Below are 15,441 nucleotides of genomic sequence, written 5' to 3' on the forward strand. Positions count from 1 at the left end.
TCTACGCAGCTCTCCCGGCTCTCCGCCCCATTAACCAGCATCATCCCGTTTAAAAATCCCTCCCGGTCCCGTCCAGCGGAGCGGGAAATGATGCTCAGCCGCTTCCTGGCTCTTTACGAGCCTCTGTCCGGGAGGAGGGCGGCGGTTCCGGCCGCTGTGACGAGCCCCGACAGCGGCGGCCGGAGCTCGGAAAGCTCCGTGGGGCCGAACCGGGACATCCCCATCCCTTAACGAAGGGTTAACGGAGCCCTGGGGCAGCCGGGAGCGTGGGGCGGGGAGAGGGGCGACGGGGCGGCGGCTCCCGGCTACGGCGGTACCGAGCGCGGCCGCATCGCGGTTCCGATCCCCGTCCCCGTCCCGGTCCCCATCCCGACCCCTATCCCGGTCCCCCCCGAGCTGCTCGCCGACCCCGCGGGCACGGAGGATGGACCAGTCGGTGGCCATCCAGGAGACGCTTCTCGATGGGGCGACGTGTCGAATCATATCCTTTGCCCTTTGAGAGTCCAAGGGGAGTGATGCCGAGTTCCCTCTTCCCCTTCCGACCCCCTCGAGTCCCATCTCGGTTTGCCGTTCCTTGACCCCACACCGCACGCCGTGCAGGGAGCCGTGGCTGCGGGGCAGAGCGTGGAGAGCCGACTGCTGGGCCTGGTGGAGCGCGATGGGCAACACGCGTGGGTGATAAGATGGGGCAAACCGGGCTTGTGCTTATGGGGAGGGGTTTGTGTGGGGTGGGGTCTGCCCATACCGAGGCTTTCCCTCCCCCTCTGCTCTGTGCTTGTAGGATCTACGTGTACACACACCGGCGAATGGCCATCACAGCTGAGGACGTCTGGCTGGAGAAGGTTATCCCCATCACACAGGGGTTTGCAGTGGAAGAAGGTACCTGAGCACTTCAGGGTTTAGTGCTCACCTCCAAAGGAAGGGGTGGAGGGATCTGGAGTCTGTATTTTGTTGTTATAGCTGCTGTGTATTGGGATTTACTCAGCCCATCATGTAATCCTTGGTGAAGTTAATACACCTTATGGCACAGCTGAAAGGCTCTGCCTTATCAATCCTCCTGCCTTATCAATCCTCCTGCTTTATCAATCCTCCTACAATCCAGAGCAGCACCCTGAGCTCCTGCAGGGCTGCATTACCCACCCCTGTGCCTGTAGCATCAGTAATCCAACCTCCAAGTGTTAAATCAAATGCTACATTCCTGTTACTCAGCCTTGTAACTGAACATTCTTTTCTGTTTGCAGTGATACCTGATGGTGACCTTCATGTCATCGGTGAGTTTGGATATTGCTGTTATGCCTGTGCTGCCACTGGATGAATCATAGAATCACAGAATGCTTTGAATTAAATGGGATCCTTAAAGGCCCATCTGGTTCAACCCCCTGCAGTTACTGGGGACACCCACAGCCCAGCCAGCCTTATCCTGGTCTGTTGTTACCAGCTTGGCTTTATTTCTCATTAAGGGGCTTTATACCCTCCTGGACTTTCCTTTCCCAGTTGCTGTACCCATAGAAGCGTTTCTTATCCTTCTTCGTACCCCTTGCCATGTCCAGCTCCAGCCTGGCCTTGGCTTTCCTGACCCCATCCCTTTGCAGCCTGGCAGCATCCTTTGCTCCTCCCAGCACCTGTCCCTACTTCTATTAAATCCCCTATTACTGAACGAGGAGAACAAAACATATTACAAACAGTGATTGAAACGGTAACACCTGGGGAAACACACTGATGAAGGCCCACAGAGAGCAGAGAAGGGGCTGTTCCTGAGCACTGGGCAGGATTAATGCATGCTCCTCCTCTTGGTGTCACAGGTTCGGATGTGACCATTCGGATCCGGTCAGAAGATGATGGGCTCACAGTGCAGCTGCCCTTTGGTTCACACACACGCACCTTCCTGCAGGAGGTCAGCAAGTGCAGCACAGGTACACTTATATATATATAATATAGGGATGCAGGAGCCCAGGCTGCATTTATACTCATTGCTGAACCTTATGCAGAGCAGCGATGCTTTGTGTCACCACATCAGGTGGCTCAGTAGGGGGGAGCAGCACTTGGAAGCAGTGCAGTCAGGAAGCCAAACAGAGATTTGCTCTGTGTACTCCGGGAAACAACAAGGAGAAACTGTCTCCTCCGACACTCTGTGCTCGCATTTCCTCGGTACCGGCAGCTCGCAGCCCGGTGCTCTTCCCACCACGGCTCCCTTTGGGTTTATGGGGGGGATGGAATCACACTGCAGCCGTCCGAAGGACTTTGTACTGCAATCAGGGCCTCTGGGCCGGCCCCGGCTCTTGCGTGGGGCGGGAGGGGCTGATAGCCGCCCCCCGGCGGGCGGAGCGAGGCGGAACGGGGCCGGGTCGGAACGGGGCCGGGCCGGGTGCCGCGATGTCGGCGGGCGGGCGGCCCCGCCGAGGTGAGTGCATTGGGGGGTGGGGGGACAGCAGGGAGCTTATGGGGCCGGGAGGTCCCATAGGTGGGGGGCGAGGTCCGTCCCAACCCTCGGAGCAGCCTGCCCGTCCCGTCGGAGCCGCTGAGCTCGGGCCGATCGCGATACCCGCCCCAAAGCGACTTGAGCTCCGGAACCTGATGGGTTGAGGGAAACCCTGGCCGCAGTTTGGGGGGCGTGGGGGGAGTTCGGTTGCTTGCTCAGTGCGTGGTCGTGCTTTGAGGGACCCTGCTGGGACCCCGAGGGCTGTTTGCTGGCTGCGGTTCCGGGCTGCGCTTTCTTCGATGGCGATTCCGGTGTCGGTTTTCATGTGCTGTGGCTGCGACCTTTCAGCTGTTCTCTGCCCGGTTGTTACGGGTCCGCCCCGTGTATTGCCGTGTATTGCCGTGTATTGCCGTGTATTACCGTGCTGTGCCGTCCGACTCTTCTCCTGCTCCCAGGAGCTGCTGCTGTGCGAAGGGGGAGCTTGAGAAAGTGCGGAGAGCTGAGCTCAAAATCGAGGTTAATCCATCTCTGCTTTACCTGCCTTTGCCTGGGGTGCTGCTGCCATTCCTCCTCTCTATTCTGTAATTCAAACATGAGACGGGGGTACAGAATGCATTGAGCTGAGGATGGGGGAACATCTGTCCAGCTGTGCTGTTAAACACGGGGCTTCAATGCAACGTGTGCTAAGGAGGAAAAGCACCGGAGCCGGGTGCTGCGCTGGGATGTTTTTGTTGTATCTGGAGCATTGCATTGGGAAGCAGCTCCGCTATCAAACCCGGCCTCTGAGCTGTGACAAAATTGCCTTCTCAAGGTTTTGTTGTGTGTTTCTTCAGTCTGAGTTGTTCAGGGATCTCTCTTATAGTCTCTCTTAGAAGAAAGCACCGTCACGCTGGGTCTTTTGGGTCAGAAATTCATACAGAGTGAGGGTTTGTCTGCTGGTTTCCATAATATCTCCCACTCTGTCATTACCTGATCGTGAGCCCAGAGGGAGCGACTCCCATATGCAAACCAAAGCACATTTACATAGTGTGCAAATGCTGCCGTTTGCTGCTCGAACACTATTGGTGCCTCCTGTGGATTAAGGCTGGTGAATGCATCAGGGAATTTGGGAAGGGATTCTAATGGGCTTTTATTTCTGTGGTCAGTGTTTCCAGTTTCAGTTGCACGCTGTTCATAGCAAGTCTTTGTTGCTGCAGAAGTCCCTTCTAACTGCAAATCCTGGTTCAGGCCTGTTCTGCTGCTCTCTTATCCCTGCACAAAGCTCGTTGGTTCTGTGCCCCTCTCAGTGCTGACATGAGGTTGTGCATTGCTAGAATATTCTTGTTTTGGCTGCCAAATTATGGACCCCTTTGGCTTGAGCAACAGCTGGTTGGATACAAACTTATCTGAAGGAAACAGCCCATTTCCAGGGCTAATTTCTTCCTTAGGAGAGTCCTACATAGGAGTTGGGGGGCAGAGTAAGACTGGACTTGGACTTGGGGGGCAGACAGAGCTGCATTGACTTGGGGGGCAGAACGAGTTGATTGGAGTTGGGGGGCAGAATGGAATAGGGGAACTTGGGGGGCAGAAGGAGATGCATTGACTTGGGTCTCTATGGGGATCTGTGGGGTCTCTATGGGGGCTCTGTGAGGCTCTATGGGGTCTCTATGGGGCTGTACGAGTCATTGTGGGTCACTATGGGGTGTCTATGGGTCACTATGGGGTGTCTATGGGTCACTATGGGGTCTCTGTGGGGTTTAATGGTGGCCTATGGGACTGGACTTGGGGGGCAGAATGAGCTGAATGGACTTGGGGGGCAGAAGGACACAAGTGTGCCCCTCTTGCCTATCCCTGTACCCTGCCACCACATCAGATAAGTGACAGATCCCGAGATAACCAGGGATGCTTTGGTTCTCTATACAGCCCTAAGCTGTGTTGGTTTCCCTTCTGTTTGCCTGTGGTTGGTGAGTTAAACATCACTTTGTGTTTCACGCGAAGCTTTTGTTGCCTTTTCAGAAGGTTCTGAAGGCATCAAGCAGAATGGAAAGAAGCTTGTGGTCAGTCCAGGCTGGAGCCAGGACAGCACTGACAGCAATGCTTCCAGGTATGGTTTATCTCTGTATAGCACCAAAACCTGTGTGTGCTGATGTGGGATGGTGTTCAGCTGGTGGTGTTTTGGTATCGAGAGGAAGAAAGAGAAATGGCAAAGAGATTTCTGTCTGGTTTTCAGCTGGAAAGCAACAGGGGGAACTTGGTTTCTGTGGTCCCAGTGTGTTTGTGCAGGGTATGTGGCTGCTGCACTATCTATCTCCTAACACTCACCCATGTACCAGGAGCAGGAGCCGGCTGCTTTTTGAGAAGAGAACCCTAAGATTCTATTTGGGAAAGGAAAAATAAAGCCCAACATCAGCTATCAAAACTGGAGTGGGAATTTCTGTGCTGCCTCTTGGATCCAGTCCCTCCAGTCCCCCCTATTTGGGCATATTTTGCTGTGTGTTGGGTCAGGGCTGGCTGCTGTTGTTTGTTTTGAGTTCAGAAAGCTTTGGCTTAGGGCCACCATGTCTCATAGATCCGCTCCTAGAACGTTAGAGTTTCATTTTTCAGTTCCCAGGACTTTGTGGACCCTGCTGTATACTTCAAAGTGTTTCTCTGTGCCATCCTTGGCACTCACATGCAGGTTGTTGACCTTACATTTATATCATGTACTTGTGGGAACTCCTGAGCTGTGGCAAAGGGAGCTTGCATTAACTCACAGAGCCACAAGATACTAAATAAAACCCACATCCACCCCTTGCTGCCTCCTTATTGGACAGAAATGGGACTTTTCTGCTACAAAAAACAGTTTTTCATCCTACTGCCGTCATCTGAAGGGTTGAGCAGAGGGTGATGGCATTGGGATCCAGCTAATCCAAGGAGCAGGAAATGTGTGTGTGGTTTTATATCAACATCCAGGTGAGACAGGTCAGCCCCCATCTGACAGGCTGCACCGGGTGAGCCAGAAGGGTTTGTTCTTTCAGGTTGGTTCAACTGGTTTTAATTGGAGAAGGTCTGAGCTGTCATAAGAAGTGCTGGTTTCACTCTCATTGCTTGTTCTGAACGTCGATTGGTGAAACAGGCAGGAAGATTTGGGTTTGTTCAGCCTGGAGAAGAGAAGGTTGCGGGGTGACCTCATTGCAGCCTTTCAATACCTGAAGGGAACCTACAACCAGGAGGGGAGTGAACTCTTGGAAAGGGCTGACAATAGCAGGACACGGGGAAATGGTTTTAAGTTAAAAGAGGGAAGATTTAGGTTGGATGTTAGGGGGAAGTTCTTCACTAGGAGAGTAGTGAGGCCCTGGAACAGGCTGCACAGGGAGGTTGTGGATGCCCCGTCCTTGGAGGTGTTCAAGGCCAGGTTGGATGGGGCCATGGGCAACCTGATCTATGGGGTCTCTATGGGGACCTATGGGGTCTCTATGGGGATCTATGGGGTCTATGGGGTCTCTATGGGGATCTATGGGGTCTATGGGGTCTCTATGGGGATCTATGGGGTCTGTGGGGTCTCTATGGGGATCTATGGGATCTCCTGGGCAACCTGATCTAGTAAAGGTGTATGTTTGGTGGCCCTGCCAGGCAGGGGGGTTGGAACTACATGATCCTTGAGGTCCCTTCCAACCCGGGTCATTCTGTGATCCTGTGGTTGTGTATCAGCAGCAGAATGAAGCTGGTCAGGGTGTGTGTGTGCTCATCCTGTGCTTCATCTCACAGTTCTGCATTTACTTCCAGGCAAAGCAAACTCAAACCAGAGGTGACAACAGAAATGGTGCGGTCCTCCAGCGTGATGGTCTCAAACGTGGCTTCGATCTTATTAGAACCAAAGTTTGAGTTGCGAGATACTATTGTCAAATCTGAGCTCGTGCAAAGGGAGGATTCCTACACGTACATCCAGAACTTCAGGTAATGAAGTTATTTATATAATTCCTTATCTTGAAGGTGGGATGAGGTTTTTGGTGCTTGAAGGTGAGTTGGTTCCATACAACCCTGCCTTCATTCTCACTGCTTCAGGTCACACCTTGCTGCCATTCTAACGAGCTCCTAAGAGCTTAGGAGGGATATTGTAATGATGAGGAAAAACTCTTCTGTGGTTAAAGTCCATTTGTGCTGGTGATGTGATGAGTTTGTCCTTAATGTAATTAAATCACCGTAGGAATTTAAGCTTTGCCACGTTGTCTTAAGTCCCTCTGGAAACAAGCTATAATTAGTGGGTTAATAATAGTGATGTTTATAGATCGGGCATTTAGCAAAAGTGAATTTTCTTTGCAGGTTTTTTGTCGGGACTTACAATGTGAATGGTCAGTCCCCCAGGGAAAGCCTCCAACCTTGGCTGAGATGTGACTCTGCACCTCCAGACATTTACTGTGTGGGGTGAGTGCCTCCCTCCAAACCTCAGCCCTGGGTTGCTTTGTTTGTGAAGCCGTAGCATGGAGTTGTTCAGCCAGGAACAGCAGAGGAATGTTTGCATTGCTTTATTGTGCTGCATAGCTTCAGTTTGTGTGTCTGCACAGCCTGGAAGGGATGATGTTCTGGTGGTGTTTGGGCTCTCTAGCACTGCAGTTTTACAGCATCTTTAATGCAGTTCAATATAACTGAGCTTTACATTTAACGTACCTCTGAAATGAGCATTCAAATTCAGTTCTACTTTAGAGCATAAACTGTTTTAGTTCTTTCCTGGAGGAAAGAGCTGGAGAGTTATAAACAAGTGCGTGCATCCACGGGTTCCTCCCTCTAATGCAGTTTCCAGGAGCTCGATCTGAGTAAAGAAGCCTTCTTTTTCAATGACACACCGAAGGAAGAAGAATGGTTTAAAGCTGTAACCGATAGCCTTCACCCAGATGCCAAGTATGCAAAGGTAAATGGGACTTCTGGGGAGGTTTGAGTGTGGAATCGTTTTCCAGTCGGGCTCCTTTTCACCTTGTTCTCCTGTTTTCAGTCGCTGTGTCTTTCAGAGGGGCATTGTCTGCAGGCTTTTGCTCAGTCAGAAGGTGACGTAGGCAGTGTTACTGTGCAGGGTGTTAATGCAGAGGGCAGGCAGGACAGCTGGGCGCCGTGCTGTTAGTGGAGCCCCTCCTGTTTGGGGGTAGAGAATAGGAAGCATCTCGTTGTTTGCCCTGTCTGTCTCCTGGTATGCATGCTTGAATGAGCTGTCAAGGCATTTTGGAAGGGATTCTGCTTGTGTTTTGGCTCCTGCTCCTTACCTCTGCTTTGTCTCTTGTTAGATGTCTAAGGGAAGCTCCTTCTATGGGCTGCCTGTGCCTCGAGCTTTGCTTTGGGCTTCTGCTTCCTTTACTTGCAGCATTGCTCCCTGGCTCCCTCCTGTGCTATGCTGCTACAGTACCTGTAAGGGTGTATTGGGGTGGTCTGTTGGATTAGCTCTCCTTTGTGTGTGCTTTGACCTGTGTTCTGATCTGGGAGGCAGATTGCCTTCTCCTGTTCTGATATTTAATACAACAAGATCTGTTTTCCAGGTGAAGCTTGTGCGACTTGTGGGAATAATGCTTCTGTTGTATGTGAAGGCAGATCTTGCTTTGAACATCTCGGAGGTGGAAATTGAGACTGTGGGAACTGGCATCATGGGGAGGATGGTAAGAATTGACAGCAGTGCCCGAGACTTTGGAGAGCCCTGGGATCCCCTCTCCTTAGATGTAGAGGTTATTCTTCCAGCTAAAAGATGCAGCTGCCTTTAGAAATGCATGTGATGGCTCAGGGTGTTGATGGAGGGAGCCACCATCTGCCCTCAAAGCCTTGCAGACCTTGAAGGCTTTTTCCTGACTGCATGTGTTGGGCTGTATAGGGCCATGAGGTTTGATGATGGCTGTGGTTTTGCCTATGGCAGCTAATGTGATGAAACACAAGAACAAGAAACCTTTCCATCCAGATTATAGTTTTCCTGAGGGGATCTTAGTGGCCTCTTGCCATTCTGCTCCATTGGAATGAAGTCTGTGTCCTTTCAATGTCATTTCTGCAGCTGTAAATTGGCAGAGGTATTTTGGACCAGCTGAGCTTCCCTCTCCACTTTCAAATCTTGATGTTCTATGCTGAAAGGTCTTGTTTGTTGCTAAACAGGTTTCAGGACTCACTGAAGCAACTGACCAGCTCTCTTATTGATTCAAACTTCCTTTTGTGTTAGCTAGATCCTAAGTTACAAACTGGGCTCTGCCACCTTCTGTTTCTGTGTGTGATCCGCAGATGAGCTAAGATTCACAAGGCAATTATCACTTGCAGTTATCAATTGGGTTTACAGCCTTTTCCTTCTTTGGGAATTCATGGTCTCCCCCAGCACCTTCTGGGTTATCCACTGCTGTTAACTCATTTCTGGATTCATCTGTTGTATACAGAAAAGTTTCTGACCGCTGTATTTCCTCTTTCAGGGTAACAAAGGTGGTGTTGCCATAAGGTTTAAATTCCATAACACTAGTGTGTGCGTCGTGAATTCTCACCTTGCTGCTCACACGGAGGAATATGAGAGGAGGAACCAGGACTTCAAAGACATCTGCTCTCGGATGCAGTTCTGCCAGTCGGATCCAAATTTGCCACCTCTCACTATCAGCAAACACGAGTATGTGTCTGCTTTGATTGTGTGGATCACTGCAGGAAGCCAGACAGCATTAGGAATGTGGTGGGCTGTTCTCTAGGCAGGGATGTGAGGAGGGTGGCTAATGCTTTAATTGCTATCCTGGCAAAGCCAGAAACACTTCACTATCACTCTGGTTTTGATAGTGGTCACCTATATGGTTCTTATGGCAAGTCACTTATGCTCTAGCAAGCCTTGTTTTAGTTCTCACACAAAGCAGGTTGGGGGCAATAATACACATTGGTCTCCTCAATGTGTTGTGGCATTTAGTGAAGAATATAAAAAGATATGGAAATGTGGTGACAAACATGCAGGGTGGGAATTAAAAACAGCAAAGGCACAAGTGGCTTCACTTTCAAGTTCCAACTCTTGCTTGCGTGTTGTGGTGCAGAAAGACAGACACAACATCCACCTGATAACGGGGAGAGCTCACATGGGCACCTTTGTGCAGACTTCTGCTCTGTGTTCTCTTGCAGCGTGATCTTGTGGTTGGGTGACCTCAACTATCGGCTGGAAGAACTGGATGTGATGAAAGTGAAGCAGCTTGTAGATGAGAAAGCATTTCCAGAGCTTTGCAAATACGACCAGGTACTGATGTCTCACCCACCTGCAGGTGGAGCTGAGGGTGCTAATTAGGGGCTGCTCATGTGCTCCTCAGCCTTCTCAGTGCTGAACCTTTTAGCTCATATGGGAATTGTGCTTGAGCTCATTCCATTTTTCTTCTGTTCTTCTCCTGTAGCTAAAGAGGCAAATGAATGCAAAAGCAGTCTTTGAAGGCTTTACAGAGGGAGAGATTTCTTTCCAGCCGACATATAAATACGATGCTGGCTGTGATGAGTGGGACACAAGGTACAGTGATGGCTTCATAGGTGACACTGATGTTATTCACAAAGGCAATAAAAATAAAGTGAGAAAGAATTACAGAAGTGGGCCTTGTTTAAAACACGTGGTTCCTGGGGAGAGCAGTGTTCTGCTTTATTACTCCACCTGAACTGCACCTGGAAGCTGTAATTCTCACCTATCTGTCCTAGTGAGAAGTGCCGTGTTCCAGCTTGGTGTGATCGGATACTCTGGAAAGGCCAGAATATTACTCAGCTGAGCTACCGCAGCCATATGGCTCTGAAGATCAGCGACCATAAGCCAGTTAGCTCCGTGTTTGATATCGGGGTAAGTGTGTCAGTGCTGAAGGAAATAGCTCTGCTGACCTTGTCCTCTGTGTGGGTGGAGGAGGGAGGCTTTCCTGCTGATTATCCCCACTTTTATGGCATCCACGTGGAACAATGGCTTGTAAGGTGGGCTGATAATGCATTGTACTATTAAAATGGAGTCACTTCACGTTTTGGACCCATGTATTATAGCTCTGCTGTGGAGGCACAGTAAATACAAGTTGGTGCCACATGTGTCCTTTTCAGGTGAAAGTTGTGAATGAGGAGCTCTACCGAAAGGTCTTTGAGGAAATCGTGCGTTCCCTGGATAAGATGGAGAACGCCAACATTCCCTCTGTGACCCTCTCCCAGAGAGAGGTAGGATCTATTGATCTGTTATGAGCTGCTGGACAAAACAAGCATTCCCAGGCCCTAGATATGTTTTCTCATGGTAGCAATACATTAGATGGATGCTGGACCACCTGGTCTGGTTCCAGTCAAGTAGAGCACAGTGACTTTCAACTGTTTTCTGTCTGCAAACCCTAGAAATACCTTCTTTGTTTCTGTTTTAAATGCAAGAAAAATTCATTCAGGGTACCAAGCTGAAATATACAGCTGTGTTATGAGGTGGAGAGTAAAAGGGTAGTTTCAAATAACAGCAAGGATCTCTTTCTGTTACTTGTTCTTGGAAACATAAAATGTCAAATTCTGAGGGATTTAGAGAAGGTCACAAGACCAGCATTTGCTTTGTGTGTTGGGGGCTATAAAAGATAAGCAACCAAGAGGCTTACAGATACCTTGTTCTCAAGTTCCTCTGAGGTTATTTGAGGGGAGAATTTGTTTTAAAGGGCACACTGCTGTATAGAGTGTAAATAAGTGTAATCCTTTTTAATCCTGGAAGAGGCGGGATGTGGGAGCAAGAGGGTTAATCTGGATATCTTGCTGCTTAATGATTAAACTATGGGACAGCAATGTGAGGAATTGCTGCTTGGTGCTTGGCGAAGGGGGATTGGCTGATGATGTTGCCTGACGTTTGTTTCTAGTTCCATTTTGAGGATGTGAAATACATGCAGCTGCAGGTAGAGAAGTTTACAATCCGCAATGGACAAGTGCCCTGCCAGTTTGAATTTATCAGCAAACCAGATGAAGATACCTATTGCAAGGAGTGGCTGATTGCTAATCCTAGTAAGGGCTTTCTGCTGCCAGGTGAGCTCCTCATTGTTCATTTCATGTTAATGAGCTAATATTGTCATATGTTGGCTTTGTTCTTTCTGCTAATTCGAGAGTGCTATGCTTGTCTACAGGCTTATTGGTTTAATGCCTTTTTAAACTCAGTATGGTTTTCTTATCTTCTGTCAGGTTCTGAGATCACAATTGAGTTGGAACTGTTTGTTAATAAATCAACAGCTACACGGTTGAACTCTGGAGAAGAAAAACTTGAGGACATCTTAGTCTTGCATCTCACCAGGGGGAAGGATTATTTTCTGTCTGTAACAGGAAACTACTTGCCCAGTTGCTTTGGGTCTCCCATTCATACGCTGTGTTACATGAGGGAACCGATCCAAGACATGTCTGCAGAATCCATTCGGAATCTTGTGAGTTAAAGATTAGCTTCCCTTCTGAACCCACAGACACCATTAAAACTAGGTGATTAAGTCTTACTCTGTGAATTTGCAGAGTTGAACAAGAAGCTGACTAGCTAAGCTCACTTTGTTCTGTGTTTCTTCCTCCTTACCTCTCTCTCAGACCCTGATGCCACTGGAAGCGAGCAATAATGCTACTCAAGCTGAAAAGCCTCTGGAGATTCCCAAAGAGCTGTGGATGATGGTGGATCACTTATACCGCAATGCTTCCCAGCAGGTTGGCAGTGCTTGTGCTGGAGCTGCAAAGTAATTTGCTTCTATTAGGTTGAGTTATAGAGAAGATGCTAGTAATGTCAACTATTGCTAAGTGTGGATGTTTGGCTAATTGTAAAGGGTGAAAATGGATCTTTTTGAGATAAGAGATCCTATTACCCTGGGTTATAAAGTTTTGTGAAGGTGATGCTGTGTATGGTATGCACCAGCAGCTGTCCTTTTGTATTGCTCTTTACTGCAGTCCCACAGCCTTCCTAAACTGCTCATAGTGAGGTTTGTGCTGATAACAACCAACCTGGAGAGATTTTTTTCCTTCCAGTTTATTACGGCAATGCTTCAGTTACCCAAATAACTTCTATTTTCCATTGAGATTGATTAACGTTGGCCTTTGCAGGAGGACCTGTTTCAGCAACCAGGCCTTAGGTCTGAATTTGAGCAAATCCGAGATTGTTTGGACAAAGGAATGCATGATACCCTCCGTATCCTTTTAGACTGATGTCTGATCAGGCTCACTACGCCCAAGCAAAAGATCAAAGCTGAGAAAGGTTTTTAAACTGCTCTTACATCTTCCTTAACCACCTCTGGACCAGTTGGCAGCAACCACTCGGTAGCAGAGGCATTGCTGCTCTTTCTGGAAAGCCTGCCAGAGCCAGTCATCTGCTATAAGTTCTACAGCAGCTGTTTGGAGTGTGCCAACAACTACCTGCTGAGCAGCCAGGTAATGCCAGCTTCACTGGGAGACCATTAATGGAAGGAGATAGACTGGTTTATCCTAGACAAATAACAGCGTTTTGCTATGAGAAACCTAATATTCTCCTAAAAGAAATGATCCACAGCTTGGGTTATTAAGAGCTGTTCCCATATACAGACAGTGTGATGTTGGTAGTAGACAAAGCTTCCAAGTGACTGTTGTTTCTTTCAAGGTATGTTGTTCTTTCTCCACCCAGATTATCTCTAACCTGCCGGAGTGCCATAGAAACGTGTTTGAATATCTAATGGCATTTCTACGAGAACTACTGAAAAATTCAGGGAAGAACAATTTGGATGTGAATATTTTAGGTAAGGGGAGCAAAGTAACCATTCTATTCAATGGGGTTTTTCAGTTAGTAGGACAGAAGGTGTTTCTCCATAGTGAATTGCAGTCGTGGTGTCTATTGATTTGAAGTATGTCGTTAGCAAAGTCCATAGAAAAAAATGGATTGCAAGGATGCAAAATAGCTTGGAAAAAGTCCTGCAGTGTCACAGAGAGTTCAGCCTGTCATCAGCTTTATCTAACTCCTTCTGAAACCAGGTTGTCTCTCATTCCAACTAATTGAGATTGATGGGATTACCCTTCATAGCTTGCTGTTGACTGGTGCTCTTTTCTCTTTCTCTTTTAAAACACAGCTAGTATATTTGGTGGCTTGTTACTCAGACCTCCTCCTGGACATCCTATGCCTGATATAACAGAAAAGAGGAAAGCTCAGCAATTTATCCATCAGTTCCTCCTGAGAGACAGCAGCCCGTTGTGAATTTCAGATGCGGCTCATCTGCTTTTTAAACTGCTGTAAAGAAAACAATGTACAGTGTATCAGTTTATTTTTAATCACAGTATTTTATACAATCTCTTTGCTATTCAATGCAGCTCAGGCGTTTAGAATCAGGTGTCACTGTTAAATAAGCTGTATATTGAACTCCTCCATAAGCTGTAGACAAAGCGAGAATAGAAGAGATGATATTTACATTTATATTTAACTTGTATTAAAGCACCGGATTTTTAAGTCCTTATTATTTAAATAATAAAAACATCTCAGTGCATTTTCCAGCCTGTTTGCTTTAAGGGTGGTCACAAACAAGGAGCAGCCCTCTCCATAACAGCAAGGATGTATTTCCATGCCTTCCCCTGCACCTTATAACCCTATAGCAACGCTATGCCTTCCCCTGCACCTTATAACCCTATTGTGATGCTATGCCTTCCCCTGCCCACCTTATAACCTATGGCACTGCTGTGCCCTCCCCTGCACCTTATAACCCTATGCACTGCTATGCCTTCCCTGCACCTTATAACCCTATAGCAATACTATGCCTTCCCCTGCGACCTTTATAACCCTATTGTTGATGCTATGCCTCCCTCTGCACCTTATAACTCTATAGCAACGCTATGCCTTCCCCTGCACCTTATAACCCTATAGCACTGCTATGCCTTCCCCTGCACCTTATAACCCTATTGTGATGCTATGCCTTCCCCTGCACCTTATAACCCTATGGCAACACTATGCCTTCCCCTGCACCTTATAACCCTATAGCAATGCTATGCCTTCCCCTGCACCTTATAACCCTATTGTGATGCTATGCCTCCCTCTGCACCTTATAACTCATGAGCAACGCTATGCCTTCCCTGCACCTTATAACCCTATAGCACTGCTATGCCTTCCCCTGCACCTTATACCCATTGTGATGCTATGCCTTCCCCTGCACCTTATAACCCTATGGCAACAACTATGCCTTCCCCTGCACCTTATAAACCCTATAAGCCAATGCTATGCCTTCCCCTGCACCTTATAACCCTATTGTGATGCTATGCCTCCCTCTGCACCTTATAACTCTATAGCAACGCTATGCCTTCCCCTGCACCTTATAACCCTATAGCAATGCTATGCCTTCCCGTGCACCTTATAAACCCTATGCACTGTATGCCTTCCCTGCACCTTATAACCCTATAGCAATGCTATGCCTTCCCGTGCACCTTATAACCCTATGGCACTGCTGTGCCTTCCCCTGCACCTTATAACCCTATAGCAAGCTATCCTTTCCCTGCCACCTTATAACCCTATTGTGATGCTATGCCTCCCTCTGCACCTTATAACCCTATAGCGACGCTATGCCTTCCCCTGCACCTTATAACCCTATAGCAACGCTATGCCTTCCCCTGGCACCTTATACCCTATAGCAACGCATATGCCTTCCCCTGCACCTTAAACCCTATAGCAATGCTGTGCCTTCCCCTGCACCTTATAACCCTATGGCACTGCTATGCCTTCCCCTGCACCTTATAACCCTATAGCAATGCTATGCCTTCCCCTGCACCTTATAAACCCATATAGCAATTGCTATGCCTTCCCCTGCACCTTATAACCCTATAGCAACGCTATGCCTTCCCCTGCACCTTATAACCCTATAGCAACGCTATGCCTTCCCCTGCACCTTATAACCCTATAGCAATGCTATTGCCTTGCCCTGCACCTTATAACCTATAGCAATGCTATGCCTTCCCCTGCACCTTATAACCCTATAGCAATGCTCCCTATGGGTTTCTTATCAGTAGCTGGGTTCCCCCTTGCTGCCCATCATGGCCCTATACCCAGTTGGACCCATATTGCCCCCCCCCCCCCCCCGGGGCCTAGTGCGCATGCGCCCCCCAGCCTCTCCCCATCAACCCCCTCGACGGGCGCG

The 15,441-nt window shown here is 48.6% G+C and overlaps 1 protein-coding gene across 2 annotated transcripts; it reads left to right on the top strand.

Moving 5' to 3' along the window:
• Positions 1-145: 145 nt before the first annotated feature.
• INPP5B (inositol polyphosphate-5-phosphatase B) lies at positions 146-13,806 on the top strand. Of its 2 annotated transcripts, XM_015883651.2 has the most exons (22): positions 146-481; positions 592-671; positions 782-879; positions 1,242-1,271; positions 1,803-1,913; positions 4,415-4,502; positions 6,164-6,334; positions 6,701-6,802; positions 7,172-7,286; positions 7,903-8,019; positions 8,806-8,993; positions 9,485-9,596; positions 9,748-9,857; positions 10,040-10,175; positions 10,421-10,531; positions 11,197-11,359; positions 11,513-11,748; positions 11,900-12,013; positions 12,404-12,488; positions 12,600-12,727; positions 12,957-13,068; positions 13,396-13,806. In XM_015883651.2, the coding sequence occupies exons 1-22, from the start codon at positions 425-427 to the stop codon at positions 13,518-13,520; spliced, it is 2,589 nt and encodes an 862-aa protein (XP_015739137.1). In that variant the 5' UTR covers positions 146-424; the 3' UTR covers positions 13,521-13,806. The 2 variants fall into 2 exon arrangements, with proteins under 2 accessions (XP_015739137.1, XP_015739136.1); XM_015883650.2 differs by lacking the exons at positions 146-481; positions 592-671; positions 782-879; positions 1,242-1,271; positions 1,803-1,913 and adding an exon at positions 2,330-2,401.
• Positions 13,807-15,441: the final 1,635 nt, after the last annotated feature.

This window comes from Coturnix japonica, chromosome 23, assembly GCF_001577835.2.
Source record: "Coturnix japonica isolate 7356 chromosome 23, Coturnix japonica 2.1, whole genome shotgun sequence".
Taxonomy (NCBI): domain Eukaryota; kingdom Metazoa; phylum Chordata; class Aves; order Galliformes; family Phasianidae; genus Coturnix; species Coturnix japonica.

Excerpts from the sequence above, each read along its gene's own strand:
- INPP5B (XM_015883651.2), top strand. The coding sequence starts at position 425 with ATGGACCAGTCGGTGGCCATCCAGGAGACGCTTCTCGATGGGGCGACG. Across the intron at positions 1,914-4,414 it reads GGTCAGCAAGTGCAGCACAG|AAGGTTCTGAAGGCATCAAG; the intron begins GTACACTTATAT and ends TTGCCTTTTCAG. Across the intron at positions 8,020-8,805 it reads CTGGCATCATGGGGAGGATG|GGTAACAAAGGTGGTGTTGC; the intron begins GTAAGAATTGAC and ends TTCCTCTTTCAG.